Source organism: Helianthus annuus, chromosome 15, assembly GCF_002127325.2.
Source record: "Helianthus annuus cultivar XRQ/B chromosome 15, HanXRQr2.0-SUNRISE, whole genome shotgun sequence".
NCBI lineage: Eukaryota > Viridiplantae > Streptophyta > Magnoliopsida > Asterales > Asteraceae > Helianthus > Helianthus annuus.
In genome coordinates, this window is record NC_035447.2 from 4,832,491 (window position 1) to 4,851,582 (window position 19,092).

The 19,092-nt window shown below is 33.4% G+C and overlaps 2 protein-coding genes across 2 annotated transcripts in view; both read right to left on the reverse strand.

Moving 5' to 3' along the window:
- The window catches only part of LOC110910264 (piezo-type mechanosensitive ion channel homolog), a 31,002-nt gene extending 29,674 nt beyond the window's left edge, over positions 1-1,328 (reverse strand). Inside the window, exon 1 of the mRNA XM_022154961.2 lies at positions 1,059-1,328. Coding sequence (XP_022010653.1) covers positions 1,059-1,107 — 49 coding nt within the window. The 5' untranslated portion in view covers positions 1,108-1,328. The remainder of the gene's footprint in view (positions 1-1,058) is intronic.
- A 4,171-nt stretch (positions 1,329-5,499) lies between these two features.
- On the reverse strand, positions 5,500-16,405 carry LOC110910263 (methyl-CpG-binding domain-containing protein 4). Its single transcript, XM_022154960.2, has 2 exons — positions 16,244-16,405; positions 5,500-6,281 (listed from the first exon to the last, which is right to left on the reverse strand). Exons 1-2 carry the CDS (start codon positions 16,313-16,315, stop codon positions 5,745-5,747), a joined length of 609 nt encoding a protein of 202 aa, XP_022010652.1. The 5' UTR covers positions 16,316-16,405; the 3' UTR covers positions 5,500-5,744.
- Between the last annotated feature and the right edge of the window lie 2,687 nt (positions 16,406-19,092).

The following is a 19,092-nucleotide window of genomic DNA, read 5'->3' on the forward strand; positions in this document are numbered from 1 at the left end:
TCAACAATACCTTTACATAATCACGAAAAACATCATGACTACCGAGATCATATCATTGTATTGTAACCTAATACTCGAAAATTAATTGCTTATACGGTTTTTAGGTCTCCTTATATCACATAAATCTCATAATCCAAGAGATTCATCAAATACACTCTCTGAATATTCAACAATCACACGGTTATGAACTCCTTCAACTCGAATCACTGAGTTAACTCACATATGTACCTAAACTCTCCAACAAATTTCAACTGAGAGGACTCACTGAACAAAAGTCATAATCAACAATAACTTAACATAATCACGAAAAACATCACGACTACAGAGATCATTTCATTGTATCGTAACCTAATACTCGAAAATTAATTGCTAATACGATTATTAGGTCTCCTTATATCACATAAATCTCATAATCCAATAGATTCATCAAATACACTCTCTGAATATTCAACAATCACACGGTTATGAACTCCTTCAACTTGAATCACTGAATTAACAAATTTCAACTGAGAGGACTCACTGAACAAAAGTCATAATCAACAATAACTTTACATAATCACGAAAAACATCACGACTACAGAGATCATTTCATTGTATTGTAACCTAATACTCGAAAATTAATCGCTAATACGATTATTAGGTCTCCTTATATCACATAAATCTCATAATCCAATAGATTCATCAAATACACTCTCTGAATATTCAACAATCACACGGTTATGAACTCCTTTAACTTGAATCACTGAGTTAACTCACATTAATTTGTAATAATCAACAATAACTTTACATAATCACGAAGAAAACACAACTACAAAGATCATTTCAATGTAACGTAACCTAATTCTCAAAAACCAACTGCTAATTAGTATTTAAGTTTTTAGGTCTCTTTTTTTTAACAATAATCTCATAACCTAAGCTCTAAACATAACGCATCTACATTAATCCACAATAACAACAACAAAACGCCATTAACGCACAATATGCATGCATTTTCGGCATCATTCATACTCAATTACGCTGTAAATCACGTTAAAATTACGAAGAAACAAAAGCGTCACCTGTAAATAGTAGCAATGACAAGAGAAATCCACCGGTTAAACTCCGCATTATGCGCTCGTAAGGTCGAAATCAGATCGTTCATGTCATCAGTTGATTGTTTAATCAGTGGATTTGCTCTTCGCGAGCTGAAAATTGGAGACGGAATTGAATGTAGAAGAGGTTATTGTTTGATCATGAACGGAAGATATACGTAAATGTGCGAACTCCATTGACATCAACGTTCAACAAGCCCTTGAGATCTTCGTGCAATTAGTCACGAAGGAAAATAAACGTATTTGCATCACGATGTTTTAATCTTTGAAATATGAAGTTGATAACTCGTGTTACCTTTATTTTTATGGGATTATGATTATTAATAATTAAAAAAAAAACATTTCTAAGGAAAGAAACTTAAATTATGGCACGTTAAAAGGTTATTTGTATTTGAGTTTAGTTCTATTTATATTATATCTCTAACATATAATGATATTATTGATTATTGTAATTATACAAAAAAAACACCGTTGTTTGTTTGAGAATGGCAAATTAAATACATATGTTGTTCAGTTTTCCTAATTTTTTTTGAAAGGTGTAGATCGATTGTAAACCCGCTATCGACTGAATGAGGGGAGTGCAGTGTAGAGCCCTTCCTCGCACCTCGTGGAAACTTAATCCCGACTGTCAGGCTCGAACCCGTGACCCCAGTCAGAACCCCACCAAGGTGGGTAAACCTTACCACCTCACTTACAGTGAGTGGGGATCGAACCTAGGCCTCTTTCGAAAACTCAAGCATTTTCCATCACTATATCACAAGGTCATTGGCTTAGTTTTCCTAATTATACTTAGGGTCTTTCTTTTTGTTTGTTTTTTTAACGGTAAAAAATCTCACGTGTAAACACACCTTGCTCGGGCTATGTCCAAGGTCAACTCCTCGGCCGCTATGAGACTGTGCCCCCTGATGCGCGGGAACCGGATGGAAGCCGTAAACCCCCACCCCCCGTCAGGTTCCAACCTGGGATCAAAACCCCGATTCGTCTCTTCACACATATGTCTCTCGAAAATGGCCCAAGCGAGAATCGAACATGCGTCTCCACTAGGGGGCAGGCCTTTTGACAATCGACAAACATCTCAGGACGGAGCTTTCTCTTTGATTAGATTTAGGGTTTCTTTTATTTTAGAGTAAACTGCCAAATTCGTCCCTGATGTTTGACTCAAATTGCTAGATCAGTCCAAAATCAAGTTTTGTTGCTAAAACAGTCACTGAGCCTAGTTTCTGTTGCTATTTCAGCCCAATAAATTAACAGCGTTAGAACCTCAGTTAATGAATGGGTAAAACTGCTAAATTCGTCCCTGAGGTTTGATTCAAGTTGCTAGATCAGTCCAAAATCAAGTTTTTGAATTTGTTAATTATAAACTTATTTAGATATATAATTTTTCTAGACTTGCATTAATTTTTTGAATTTGTTAATTATAAACTTATTTAGATTATAAACTTATTTAGGTATATAATTTTTCTAGACTTGCATTATTTTTTTGAATTTGTTAATTATAAACTTATTTAGGTATATAATTTGTTAATTGTAACTCAATACTATTTAGATTAAGTGTGATCTTATTTAGATACTTACGTATATAACTACTAAATATTTACAAAGTTATAACGATAATAATACCCAAATACAGTTTAAGGCGGGTCCAGTTATATTTATGTTCGTTGAATAAATCATTAATATCATAAGAGAAAAAAATGGTAAATGACATGTTCTTAATGCATCAATACTTGTACCAAATGCATTATATATTTTCTTAAATGTCTTAAAATTTAAGATAAATTACAAGTCTACCCTAAATATATAATTTAAATTTGTGTTTAGTTATAAAAATATAACCAGAATGTAGCTCTTTTGGAGAGCGCAATTTTATTTGACATGTCTTAAACACTGGTTTGACACGACATGTTGTCTGACCTCACCTGAATGATAATATTATTAAATACGAAACCACTTAATTAAGTAGAAAAAATGAATAAAAGAACTTTATAATACAAATATTAAATTAAAATAATTGATAAATATTAAACATTAAATATTATGATTTAAATAAAAATTATGTTAATTTCTTAATATTTAAATTTACATATAATGTTTGTATTTTTCATAACTAAATATCGTTTAAATTAATTGTTGTCTTATTTAAATCCTTAAATAAATACTAAATATTTACATCGTAACAACAACAACAACAATAACAACATCAAAATAAAATCAGTATTTAAGGCTGGGCCGGTTAAATTGTGCTCTTCAAAAAAGCTACATTTATATTTTTAAAACTAATTTTATTTAAATTGAGTATTATCTTATTTAAATACTTAAGTATATAATTAGTAAACATTTAATAATAATAATAATAATAATAATAATAATAATAATAACTAACAAATAATTTTTCTAGACATGCAAATTATATACCTAAATAAGTTTATAATTAACAAATTCAAAAACTTAATGCAAGTCTAGAAAAATTATATACCTAAATAAGTTTATAATTAACAAATTCAAAAAACTTGATTTTGGACTGATCTAGCAACTTGAATCAAACCTCGGGGACGAATTTAGCAGTTTTACCCATTCATTAACAGAGGTTCTAACGGTGTTAATTTATTGGACTGAAATAGCAACAGAACCTAGACTCAGGGACTGTTTTAGCAACAAAACTTGATTTTGGACTGATCTAGCAATTTGAGTCAAACCTCAGGGACGAGTTTAGCAGTTTACTCTTTATTTTATAACTCGTTCCGTGCATAGGGGGCACAGTCTCATGACGGTCGAAGAGTCTACCTTGGACATAGCCATGAGAAAAGTAGATTTACATGTGAAATTATTTGTCATTAAAAAAAAACAAAAAGGAAGACCCCTAAATATAATAAGGAAAACCGAGCAACATATTTGTTTTATTTTGCCATTCTCAGACAAACAATGGTGTTTTCTTATACGATTATTTAAACACTTTTATTATCATTTGTTGTTTTAAATAGTTAATACAAGTCCTTAAATGACATCAATTGGTGGTAATTGGGAAGTTGCATCTTTAATATGGAGGTTAATAGGAGTACATTATTATGAGTTGTCGTTCTACAAAAAGTTGATATGCATATCCAAGGGAATTAGTTCTCGTTCTAAAAAAAGTTGATATGTATATCCAATAGAACTTCTACACTTATGTTTTATGTAAATTATATGGTTAAGCCCGTGGAGTTCACGCATTATTCATTTTTTAAAATATATATACAGTTGTGTTTAATAAAATTTAAATATCCGAACCCGTGAGTATTCACGGATGATAACCTAGTAAAACTATATAAGAGAATACAATAGTAAGAAATGTACTTGAGGTTGAGGATCTCAACGGTTAAATTTTAACAAACTAAGAGGCAACAAGTAATAAGTAATCGGGTACCTGACGGGTATGAAAACAAATATAGAATAAGGTTTTACAATCAAGTATATGATTTTGACTACCATCACTCGTCACATAGTAATCCTTAAATTGTTAAGACATGTTGAAAAGTGCACTACAACTCCAAGATTTTCTACTAGTGAGCATCTATACCGATCATTACAAATGCCAATTGTTCTACGAATGATCCATTGTCAACTGATAATTCCATGTTACAACAAAAGGTTAAATCAAGTCGGTTAAGTTAACATGACTCGGCATGACTGGTTAATTTGGTTTCATCAATTCAGTTTTATGCGTTTTTTCAGTCATGGTTCAATCGATTTTTGTGTCTACCCAAGAGGAAAAAATATAAACGAAACATATAATTACATTCATACTTTCATGCCATACGCACATCTACCATGGTTCAAAAACATAGTTAATATTGAAAGAAAAAAAACTTTTACTTAACGCGGGTTAAGAGTTTGTGTGCATATTAACCCATTTATTAAATGACTCGTCCTTGGGTTGACCTGTTAATAAACGGGTTAGTCAACTCGAAATTTGGATATTTCGTTTTGTTTTTAGGGGCCTAGGCGCAAGGTACACAAAAAGTGAGCGCTCGAGAAAAAAAAAAGCACACGATAAAAAAATAAAATATTTTATGTTTTAGAAAATTAATACTATTCTTCAAATAAAATAAACAAAAGTTATTATATAACATTAAATATCATCTATTTAGTATCAAAAATTCTAAAATATCAGTGTATTAGTGTAGAAAAGTAGATATCTTATATAAAAGTAGAAATCTGGCTAGGATCTTGGCGGAATTTAGAGAATTTGGTCGGAAGCTCTCCAGAATCTAGGAATCTCGTCGAAGTCTGCGCCAGAACCATCACCTAGAGAAATTAAAGCGCTATCGCCTTGACTTAAAGCGTAATTGCCTCGCCTCACTAGGCGCAAAGGTGATGACATTTAACAACTATGATACCAACATCAATTAACTCCAAAACAAAACAAAAGGCGAAAATCCGAAATTAGCTGATACTCATATTCATGTATCACGGGTTCAACAATATTCCAACATCAATTAACTCCTATATTAGCTACACTCTTTATCATATATTCATACCCTCACCAATATACTAACATCATTAACTCCTATATTAGCTACACTCATATTCATAGTTTCATACCCTCTGCACATCTATATTCATGTCATCAAGATTAGGTCTAATAATCTAATATTACCCCAAAAGGAAGGGCATTTAGGTAATTTTCTTAGGTGGGTATGAAGGATTCCCTGTTTTATGGATATCAACCAAACTCTTCACCTTTATTTTCTTCTTGGTGCTACTAACTGGATTTTTTACCACATGTTTAGGAAGCGTTTCGCGCATTATTTTTGGGGCGATGTAGCAAAAGTCAGATGGTGAAATATGACTGCATTCCGGGTGGTTTTGAAGGTAATCCACAATTCCCGGGGTGGTCCGTATCTTGTCCCCTTGAGGTGTCATATACTTCACATCCATTCTAGAGTAGTCACTTCTAAGACTAGCAATTCTCTTGAAACCCTTTGGTGTTTTGGGGATGTTTGGTTTGTCCAGGACCCAAACTCGAGACGAGTCAACGCTGATGTCAGCAGGCTTTTCACATGTGGTCCCTGGGAGTTTGTTACAAACAAACGGGTCGTCAGTTAGGTTGCATCTGAACTCTTCGAACTGTTCTTCGGTTGCTAGTTTCCTCCATTTGTAACACTTGTCACATTGCACAGTAAAGGCAACAATCACACTTGTTGGTGAAACCTGCATGAACAATTGATCAGATTTCATCAGGGTCAGAAGTGTAATTAGTAGCTACCACCTCCTATGACTAAAAGAAGGTACCCAAAGTCTCCTAATGAGCACAAATGTAATAGTGAAACTTGATACTGTTACTGAAGGGACACTAAAAAAGAAATTAAAATATATTAGAGAGTAAATTGCCATTTTAGTCCCTGAGTTTTTGTCCAAATTTCCATTTTAGTCCAAATAGTTTTTTTTCTCCTCTGGGTCCCTGACTATTCCTTTTTCTTGATATTTTGATCACATTGCCTAACTTAGTCTAAAAACCAGGTTATAATCAGGGGTATTTTTGGCATTAAATTATTATGAGGTTTATAAATTATGCTGTAAGCTATCCCTGGTTGTCACTACACAACAGTTATGCCAAAAATACCCCTGGTTATAACCAGATTTTTAGACTGAGTTAGACAATGTGATCAAAATGGCAAGAAAATGGAAAAGTCAGGGACCCAGAGGAGAAAAAAAAACTATTTGGACTAAAATGGCAATTTGGACCAAACCTCAAGGACTAAAATGGCAATTTACTCTATATTAGAAAATTCAATTATGACTTGTTATCTAAACAGACTAATCTGCTCGCATCACCTCTAACAAAGAACCATAATCCAGAAACTCAGATTCAAACAATAATACACATCCAATAAGATTCTTCTAGTATCCATCATATGAAACAACATCAGCAGCAACAGAAAAGCAGCTTATTATGCAAATAATGGAAAGAACTTGATTATATGCAACTACCTAGTAGCTACCATTCATCTAGGGTGATTAGATACGTATACAGGTATGTGACCAGGTATGAGATTAATTAAAAAATGTTTTATGGGTACGAGACACGTATGGTATATAGCTGCAATAGGAAAGCAAAGTATTATGCATAATGCAAAAACTCAGATTCAAACAATTTTCTCCAAGTCACTTGCTCTTATAACCTAAAATTTTCTTTTGGCTTTCAACCAAAGGACAAATATCAATCGCTGAAACAACAATCCACATGTTCAAATTCAGAATCATTACTATGAGCAGAGACATTCTAGAACGCACAAGCATATTCACATTGTAAATTCAACGAGCGTCAAAAGTACTTCAAATTTAGATAAAACTAGTAGCAAAACAGCATAATCTCAAAGATTAACTACGCATTCAGCTTGTTTAAAACCCTAATCACTTGCTTGCCCTTGGTTACAGTATTACAGGTTCACCTTTACAGAAAGCTAGCAATATATACCATTATCTCGACGATCAACTACGCATTCAACTCATTTAAAGCCCTAATCACTTCGATTGCATTCAACTCATTTAAAGCCCTAATCACTTCGATTACAGTATTATTACTTCAAATTCACGGAAAACAAGTAAATATCTCATCATCTCAACGATCAACAACGACATTCAACTAGGTTAAAGCCCTAATCACTTCGATTACAGTATTATTACTTCAAATTCACGGAAAACAAGCAAATATCTCATCATCTCAACGATCAACAACGGCATTCAACTAGTTTAAAGCCCTAATCACTTCGATTACAGTATTATTACTTCAAATTCACGGAAAACAAGCAAATATCTATCATCTCAACAATCAACAACCGCATTCAACTAGTTTAAAGCCCTAATCACTTCGATTACAGTATTATTATTTTAAATTTCACAAAACAGCTAGCAACATATCATTATCTCAACGATCAGCAACGGCATTCAACTAGTTTAAAGCCCTAATCACTTCGATTACAGTATTATTACTTCAAATTCACGGAAAACAAGCAAATATCTTATCATCTCAACAATCAACAACCGCATTCAACTAGTTTGAAGCCCTAATCACTTCGATTACAGTATTATTACTTCAAATTTACAAAACAGCTAGCAACATATCATTATCTCAACGATCAGCAACGGCATTCAACAAGTTTAAAGCCCTAATCACTTTGATTACAGTAATATTACTTCAAATTCACGGAAAACTAGCAAATATCTCATCATCTCAACAATCAACAACCGCATTCAACTAGTTTAAAAAGCCCTAATCACTTCGATTACAGTATTATTACTTCAAATTTACAAAACAGCTAGCAACATATCATTATCTCAACGATCAGCAACGGCATTCAACAAGTTTAAAGCCCTAATCACTTTGATTACAGTAATATTACTTCAAATTCACGGAAAACTAGCAAATATCTCATCATCTCAACAATCAACAACCGCATTCAACTAGTTTAAAAAGCCCTAATCACTTTGATTACAGTAATATTACTTCAAATTCACGGAAAACTAGCAAATATCTCATCATCTCAACGATCAACAACCGTATTCAACTAGTTTAAATCCCTAATCAATTCGATTACAGTATTATTACTTCAAATTTACAAAACAGCTAGCAACATATCATTATCTCAACGATCAGCAACGGCATTCAACAAGTTTAAAGCCCTAATCACTTTGATTACAGTAATATTACTTCAAATTCACGGAAAACTAGCAAATATCTCATCATCTCAACAATCAACAACCGCATTCAACTAGTTTAAAAAGCCCTAATCACTTTGATTACAGTAATATTACTTCAAATTCACGGAAAACTAGCAAATATCTCATCATCTCAACAATCAACAACCGCATTCAACTAGTTTAAAAAGCCCTAATCACTTCGATTACAGTATTATTACTTCAAATTTACAAAACAGCTAGCAACATATCATTATCTCAACGATCAGCAACGGCATTCAACAAGTTTAAAGCCCTAATCACTTTGATTACAGTAATATTACTTCAAATTCACGGAAAACTAGCAAATATCTCATCATCTCAACAATCAACAACGGCATTCAACTAGTATAAAGCCCTAATCACTTCGATTACAGTATTATTACTTCAAATTCATGGAAAACAAGCAAATATCTCATCATCTCAACGATCAACAACCGTATTCAACTAGTTTAAATCCCTAATCAATTCGATTACAGTATTATTACTTCAAATTTACAAAACAACTAGCAACATATCATTATCTCAACGATCAGCAACGACATTCAACTCGTTTAAAGCCCTAATCACTTCGATTACAGTATTATTACTTCAAATTCACGGAAAACTAGCAAATATCTCATCATCTCAACAATCAACAACGGCATTCAACTAGTTTAAAGCCCTAATCACTTCGATTACAGTATTATTACTTCAAATTTACAAAACAGCTAGCAACATATCATTATCTCAACGATCAGCAACGGCATTCAACAAGTTTAAAGCCCTAATCACTTTGATTACAGTAATATTACTTCAAATTCACGGAAAACTAGCAAATATCTCTTCATCTCAACAATCAACAACCGCATTCAACTAGTTTAAAAAGCCCTAATCACTTCGATTACAGTATTATTACTTCAAATTTACAAAACAGCTAGCAACATATCATTATCTCAACGATCAGCAACGGCATTCAACAAGTTTAAAGCCCTAATCACTTTGATTACAGTAATATTACTTCAAATTCACGGAAAACTAGCAAATATCTCATCATCTCAACAATCAACAACGGCATTCAACTAGTATAAAGCCCTAATCACTTCGATTACAGTATTATTACTTCAAATTCATGGAAAACAAGCAAATATCTCATCATCTCAACGATCAACAACCGTATTCAACTAGTTTAAATCCCTAATCAATTCGATTACAGTATTATTACTTCAAATTTACAAAACAACTAGCAACATATCATTATCTCAACGATCAGCAACGACATTCAACTCGTTTAAAGCCCTAATCACTTCGATTACAGTATTATTGTTAAAATGTAACATTATGTTATCCTAATTCATACATCAAATATAATACGTTACATGTTCAGTGGGTTATTTGTATAAAAGTTAATCTGTTCTATAAGTTGTATGGGCTGGTAAGTTGTATGGGCCTTGGGCTTATTTGTGTGTTAAGTGTGCAGTTTTGGAAGATTAGGGGGCAAAGTGAAACATGGGCTGTTGCTGTTATAAAAAAGGAAAAGTTAAGTGTATCTGGATGATTCTTACACGCCTGTTTCTCTAATCTCACCTACCTATCCTTCTTTAGTCTGTTACAAGTTGTTCAAGCAGCCGTTACAAGTCGCTGATGATGTTGATGATCCAATGTGGATCTTATTTCAGTTGTTGATCCTTCGTGTGGATCTGTGGTTACTATAGATCCTGTGGATCTCTGTTTTGGTTGTATTGTTCTTGTTAATCAACTGATAATCATCAGTTGATTATTTATTATTTCTTGTATTTTTTTGTATTTTGGATCTTACAGTTTGTAAGGTCTTGGGAGGTTGGGTGTTTTTTCGGTTTGGGTAACTAATAAAGTTTTTTCACCGTTTTGTCGCTTCTTTTCTGTTATGTGTTGTTTGATCATGTTGTATTGTTAATCTTTTATACCATTTTGACATGGTATCAGAGCCATAAGGCTCCGATTCAGTTGTTCTTCCGCTGTGGTTCAGTCTTGCTAGTATAATTAGGGTTTTTTATTTTGAAACCCTAGGTTGAGCTTGGCTCTTGAGTCTGTTTTTTTTTTTGGTTCCGCTGTGTTTTTCTTGTGTTTGGATCTGAATCTGTTTTTGTTACTTTATTTGTGTCTGTTCTGTTTTGAGCCTTTGCTTGAAATGCGTGCAGGTCATATCTGGTAAGATCCGTTCAATCTTGGTGTGGCTCAAACCCTAAGTAGGGCTTGTTGAAGTTTGGAAGGAGATTGCCTGTTTTTTGAAGACTTGAGTTAGTCTCTGAAACCCTAGAAGGTTCAGAGCAAACTAACCGAGTGTGGTTCATTGTGTCTTGATCAGATTGTGTAGTTCTTGAAAACTACAAATTTGATCTCTCTAGTAGTTTAACGCACCCTCTGTAAGATCTTTTTTTGTCCTGGTTTATTTTTTTGTTGATTGAATTAGTTGAAGTCGGGGTAGTGAGGACCGGCACCTTCTTGATTGTTCATTTGTTCTATGTTCTTGTTTGTCTATTTCTTCTGCTTGTTGTTGTTATTGTCATTTGTTAGAGAGTGGCTCCTGTATAAAAACCTGTCCCGGCACTATAAGTGATGAACCTGGAATCTGGACACTGATACAGCTTCGCCTTAGGGTTTTGTGTCTTGATTAGTTGATTCCTCTATGATCAGATAACTTGTGTTATCCTGTTTGTATAATGTTTATTTACCTGTTCATCCGTTTTTCTCTTTGGTTTAAAATGCTATTTTTTGGAAAAGATCCATAAAAGCATTAGTAGAATTTTTATGTTCATAAATTCTATGCTAGAGTATTCTAGGTTTTTTGTTTTTGTTGACGTTGTTATTAGTAATGTGAAGATTCTTAAGTTGTTTGTTTGCTTAAAGTTTTTTTTGTTGAGAACTATCAAAATGTCTGTTTGTCATATGAGTTGTATGTGTTTTTTTGTGCTATGTGGTTTGTGATAAAGGGGTTATTTAAAATTCTATACCTATATGACTGTTTAAATGTTGAATGGAACTTTGATTTTTTTTTAATGTCCATAAAAAGGGTTTATATAAGTTGAAATGGTCTTGTGTTTTATTCAAGTATTAAAAGGATTATTATTTCTTGATCGTTGATAATTAGGTTTGTGATCTATGCCTTGATCTGTTTTGTGTAGTTTTTATTGATGATTTAGTTTTGCTTATCATCTATATTGTTGTACTTTTTTATACTGGTCGCGTTATTCACTTGATGATGTGTTTTAGTCTAGAGCTCGTTGTTCTTGTATCAATCTGTTGTTGCTTGTTCTTTGAATGTTTCTTTGTCTGGTCTAACAATATATAGATAAAAACAGAGGTCAATATGTAGATTCAAATGTCAAGAGTTGTGTATTTCCTGAATAGGATTGAGATGCCATATAACACAATCTTGTCTTTATGCGTTGAAGATGTTCTAATCTATCTTAATCAAGTGATCAACTAGTGTGTCTTTAAATAAGTACAACCTTATGTTTGTTTTTTGCTTGGTTTTGATTGATAAAAATTAGAAGTTTTTTTAATTGCTCAAGAGTATTGTTTGTTGGTATTGTTTAATCCTTGAAAGTGATATTAGGAATTAAGTGTTGTTGTGTTGATTACATGTCCTCACATCTTCTATGTGACATGCATATTATGAATGTTCTCACACTGGTTGTATATACTTTAGGGTATCATGTTATTTACTTCTTAATGTTTTGGCTTATATGAATCTATATCTTGGAACATGAAATTTGATAAATATCTTGGATATTGTTAAACTATTTTCCAGTTGTGTTTTGGAAGTCTATTGTCCGTGATCTTGTTGTGATTTTTAATCAAACCATGTGGTTTGAGTGTTCTCTACTCTGTTATGATGACAAGATTGGTCGTGATGTCTATGTCAGCCTAGCTATGTGCTCTATATGTTGAGTATTTTTTTGTCTTGGGTGTTGTTAAATTGTCTTTTGTTTGCAGTCTCTATGTCTGCTTGTCTATAATCTTGTTTGTGTGGTTAGTTGAACTGTGTGGTTCATGTTTAACCATCAGTGTTGTCAAGATTTTTATATGTGACAGCATTGTATGTTATCTCAAGTGAGATGTATTTTTCCTGATTGCAAATTGTGTAATTGTGTGTTGAATCAGGATGTCTTTGGCTGTGTCTTGTTGTCTTGTGTATGTCTCAGTATTCTTAGCCTTGTGTATGAGATATTAAATCATGTGGTTTTGTATTTCATTATTTGTTTAGGCTGAAATTGTTGTCTGATATAGAAGTGTGTACTTCTCGTTTATTTGTGTTGATATGAATCTTGTGATTCCATATTTCTTGAAAAATTGTAAAAGTTTTTTATCAAGTCAAATTTGACTTTGAGTTCTTCACAAGTATAATTGTTTGGACTTGGTTCCAAGTTCTTAAAAGTCATGTGTTTTTTAGTTTATATGATATACATGTGGTATTGTTGGTGAATTGTGTGATTCATTGTTTTCAGACTTTGTTCTGTGTTATGTCGTTTTTTTGTGAACCTCTAGTTTATTAGAAATGTTTCTGAAAGAATTCTAGTATTCTATTGTAGTCTGACAGTTCTTGCTAGTGTCTTTGTGAGAAGTATGTCTGATTTAGAGTTGTATTGTCCTTTCTTTATCAGATTCGTTTTGAATCGTGTGATTCAATTTTGTGCTCATGTCTTGTGTTGTTGTAAAGGTTTTTTTGGTAAAATCAAATGAGTCTTTATGATTTCTTGACTGGTTTTTTGTTGTTCAGATATGGGTCTGAAATTTTTAGACATGCGACTTTGTGTATAGTTTAAGTAGTTGATTCTTTTGAATGTATAGTCAAAGTCTATTGTTCAATTAAAATTTCTAAATCTTGTCATATGTGAATTCTTGTTATATCAGTTTTAGTTTTTGTATGGTTGAAGATTCATGCTATTCTTGTTCGTTTTAGACCTAGTTGAGAGTTGTGAAGATTGTTCGATGTTGTGCTGATTGTTTACTTTATGGGTCTTTGTTTGTCAGGGTTGCTTCTTGATTTATCTGAGTCTTTATTAGATCAGTTTATGAGCGTGATAAATGGTTATCGAATCTTGTGATTTTTTTTACAGAATCGTTCTGCATCATGTGATCACTTCTTGGTTTCAATACTGTCAAAATTGTTTTCTGCATATGATCCGTATATCATATTGTATGATTGTCATATCTCATGATTTGAATAGGTTTAATGTGGTATGAGTTCAAGCTTGTCTCTTGTGTGTATGTAGTATTAGCCTTGTACTTTTCTCTTCCGTAAGAGATGTGTTTCTGGTTGTGTATTTTGCCAGAGTCTGTGTTGGCTATCGTTGTTTGGTATTTTTTAATCCTAACAGTTTATCTGGTCTGTTGTCTGTTTGTTATGAAGAGTTTTTTGATTTGTTGTTTGTGTTTGTGTTGTTCTACTTCAAGGAATCTCATGTCTTGTAGCTTGTCAGAGTTAGGATTTTGGTTAAAATTCTTGGTTTTTGGTTAAAAAAAAAATCCTATTTTTTTTTGTTTCTCGTGTTGTTGTGTATATGGCTCTATTGGGGTTGTAATTTGTATTGTATAGTTTTTGGTAAATACTTGGTGTTAAATGCAGTTTGCTTAAAATCTAGTAAAAGTGTCAAATTAGTTTCTTTGAATCTTGTCTTTCATGAGGTGTCTTAACATGTGAATTAGATCTGTTTTTAAAAAAATTATCTGTGGTGTTATTGATCCTGTTAAGATTGTTTCAGTTTGTAAAATTGCTGAAGGTTAAGTTATTCTGTGATAGTTTGTCTGTCATTTCTATATCGTTTTAATCCGGTATTTCATGAACGGACTAAACATTTTGAGATTGATTTGCATTTTCTGAGAGAAAAGATTGCAAATGGTATTGTTCTTTCTGAGAAAGTTGCTTCTGATGATCAGTTGTTGATCAGTTGGCATACCTATTCACGAAAGGGTTGAATGGGTTTCAACATCAGGATTTATGTGAAAAGTTGGGAATGGTTAACGTGTTTGCTGTATGAATTATGGGGGGATGTTAAAATGTAACATTATGTTATCCTAATTCATACATCAAATATAATACGTTACATGTTCAGTGGGTTATTTGTATAAAAGTTAATCTGTTCTATAAGTTGTATGGGCTGGTAAGTTGTATGGGCCTTGGGCTTATTTGTGTGTTAAGTGTGCAGTTTTGGAAGATTAGGGGGCAAAGTGAAACATGGGCTGTTGCTGTTATAAAAAAGGAAAAGTTAAGTGTATCTGGATGATTCTTACACGCCTGTTTCTCTAATCTCACCTACCTATCCTTCTTTAGTCTGTTACAAGTTGTTCAAGCAGCCGTTACAAGTCGCTGATGATGTTGATGATCCAATGTGGATCTTATTTCAGTTGTTGATCCTTCGTGTGGATCTGTGGTTACTATAGATCCTGTGGATCTCTGTTTTGGTTGTATTGTTCTTGTTAATCAACTGATAATCATCAGTTGATTATTTATTATTTCTTGTATTTTTTTGTATTTTGGATCTTACAGTTTGTAAGGTCTTGGGAGGTTGGGTGTTTTTTCGGTTTGGGTAACTAATAAAGTTTTTTCACCGTTTTGTCGCTTCTTTTCTGTTATGTGTTGTTTGATCATGTTGTATTGTTAATCTTTTATACCATTTTGACAATTATTACTTCAAATTCACGGAAAACTAGCAAATATCTCATCATCTCAACAATCAACAACGGCATTCAACTAGTTTAAAGCCCTAATCACTTCGATTACAGTATTATTACTTCAAATTTACGAAACAACTAGCAACATATCATTATCTCAACGATCAGCAACAGCATTCAACTCGTTTAAAGCCCTAGTCACTTTGATTACAGTATTATTACTTCAAATTTACAAAACAGCTAGCAACATATCATTATCTCAACGATCAGCAACGGCATTCAACTAGTTTAAAGCCCTAATCACTTTGATTACAGTATTATTACTTCAAATTCACGGAAAACTGGCATTCAACTAGTATAAAGCCCTAATCACTTGGATTACAGTATTATTACTTCAAATTCATGGAAAACAAGCAAATATCTCATCATCTCAACGATCAACAACCGTATTCAACTAGTTTAAAGCCCTAATCACTTTGATTACAGTATTATTACTTCAAATTTACGAAACAACTAGCAGCATATCATTATCTCAACGATCAACTACACATTCAGCTCGTTTAAAGCCCTAATCACTTACACGCCCATGATTACAGCATTACAGGTTCAACTTTACAGAAAACTAACAATATATCATCATCTCAACGTTCAGTTACGCATTCAGCTCGTTTAAATCACAATATTACGTTAAAATTTCTTGAACACTGTTCAGCATGCATTTCAGTGGTGTTTTATGTTATCAGCTGAAGGAAAATAGGATATAGTAAGGAAGGTAGTGAAATGATGGAGGCTTAAGTTACCGAAGGAGAGGTTGCGTTCGGAGTCTTCTTCGTCGTCGCCGGCGACTTGCTTGCTGCAGATCCTTTCTCCATTGTCGCCGATCACGCTCTCTGGCTCAAGCCGTACAGGAGTCGTACTCGTCTTCCACTCCGGGTCGTCGGGATGTTGCTTTTATTAGACCACGGTACCATTTTATTTTATTTTTTCATTTATTTATTTATTTTTTGTTGATAACGCTACTTTTATGAAAAACACAATAGTAAATTCCTTTTTGAATCCACGTGGATTTGTCATTTTCCAAACATCAATTTTGTCTTGATTTGAGCTAATGCGGGTGAACCAGGGATGAGCAAAATGGACCTGATACCGGTATAGAACCGGTACCGGTACCGAATTTACCGAACCGGGTACCTTTTAGATACCGATTCGGTACCGACTTTTAACATTTTCGGTACCGGTACGGTACCGGTTTGGTACCGGTATTTACCTGTTTTTACCCTCAAATACCGGTACCGTACCGAACCGGGTATATTCGGTACCGGTACCCACTTTTGAGGATTTTCGGTACCGGTTCTTTCGGTACCGGTACCGAGCTCATCCCTAGGGTGAACCCGTTCTGACATGGGATCCCGGTTGAAGATTACACAAAGATTTAAATAATATTTAATTCCTTAATTATCGGGTCTTTTATGGTCATGGCCCTTATGATCACCATGACCATCCATGTCAGTATCATGTCACCCACCTCTAATCCATAATTCAAAACCACTACCCTAAGGGTGTGGTCATGACTCGAACCACTATCCTTTTATTTATTTTAATTTATCATTGTTTAAAGAAAAAAAAATGATTACTTGAAAAATAAAAATGAGGACCATGGTTGCCATGGTTTAATCCATGCAAACCATGGTGGATTAGAGAAGGGGTGGTATAGCCTTCTATTCATATTCCTACGTGGTTAATCATGTCTCAACCATTACCCCCATACCCTTTAGTCTTAGTTATCGTATCTTTTATTTATTTTGTTTATTCATGTCTATCTCTAAGGTTTTTAGTTTCTAGTATAAACTAGTAGTAGTCTCCCGTCGCGTTGCGGCGAAAATTCGATATAACTCGGTCGGAATTGAATTGGTTCAGTATTTGTATGATACTGATACATGCTAGAAATCAAATGATACCATAACATTAAATTTATTGTAAATATTTGGTGTACAATTTTTTTAAAGTTCATGTTTGGAAAAAAATTGTGTGAACTTTAATGAAAAAGAATAGAGACGTTTGGCCTATACATTAATAATATAATCTTTAATGCTAATACAAAATAAAATATGGATTCTTGTTCTAACAAAAAAACCAGGAGCGCAACTTAAGAGGGATCGGGGGTACGCCCGACCTTCTGAACTTTTCGCTTAGTAATATTATATACGTAGTTTTTGTATAGCAATTTCTGGGTATATACGTTTTCGACACCCCGGTTCTATAAAATTTTTTTAGTATGTACGTTTTCGACCTCCCGTCTTCATTGTTACGTTTCGCCACAAAATTAGAAAAAAAAAAAGAAAATAGTAATGTAAGTAGATTAGAATATGAAATTTCAAATATGCGTTTACAAAATTAACATCATTTTCCTAACCATTAAAAATAATGTAGTGAAACCTCAGAGATAAGCAACCAAAAGCAACAATCTCTCTCCTAATTCTCTCACCACCACCATCTGGTGACCATCATTTGTCACACCCCAACCGATGGTGGAATCATCGAGGCATGGCACTGAGCGAAACAGATTGTCCAGAAGTTTCCACAACAACTATCATTACTATTTAGTTTAAATGATACGTCTCATACCGTATCCCAAATAAATAAACAAGTTATTACAGAAAAGCAACTAGTCAAGTATTCTGTTCCAACAACTCAGATTCAAATAAAATACAGCAATTGTTTATCTGCTTCTAGAGACCTCTAGATTGACCACTACAGACAACTATTTGTTGGGCTCTATAGCTTTATTCTAGCCTGGCTTCCTTAGCAAGAATGCATCTTAAACACCTGTCACATACGTTAAAATAAAGTCAATACATATAATGTAAAGGTGAGCATACAAGTTTGATATAGCATATAGAGTTCGAAATAGTTTACGCATAACCAGCACGTACACAGAGGAAAACGAAGCATTTTAATTATCGACATGGATCTATCGATACCAGTGACTGCGGGTTGACTGTCCGAGACAGTTCGCAATACATGATTACCACCGTAATCCTCAGGGACTAAAATGGCAATTTGGACCAAACCTCAGGGACTAAAATGGCAATTTACTCTATATTAGAAAATTCAATTATGACTTGTTACCTAAACAGACTAATCTACTCGCATCTTGACACCTCTAACAAAGAACCATAATCCAGAAACTCAGATTCAAACAATAATATGCTTATACACATCCAATAAGATTCTTCTAGTATCCATCATATGAAACAGCGTCAGCAGCAACAGAAAAGCAGCTTATTATGCAAATAATGGAAAGAAGTTGATTATATGCAACTACCTAGTAGCTACCATTCATCTAGGGTGATGAGATACGTATACAGGTATGTGACCAGGTATGAGATTAATTAAAAATGTTTTATGGGTACGAGCCACGTATGGTATATAGCTGCAATAGGAAAGCAAAGTATTATGCATAATGCAAAAACTCAGATTCAAACAATTTTCTCCAAGTCACTTGCTCTTATAACCTATAATTTTCTTTTGGCTTTCAACCAAAGGACAAATATCAATAGCTGAAACAACAATCCACATGTTCAAATTCAGAATCATTACTATGAGCATAGACATTCTAGAACACACAAGCATATTCACATTATAAATT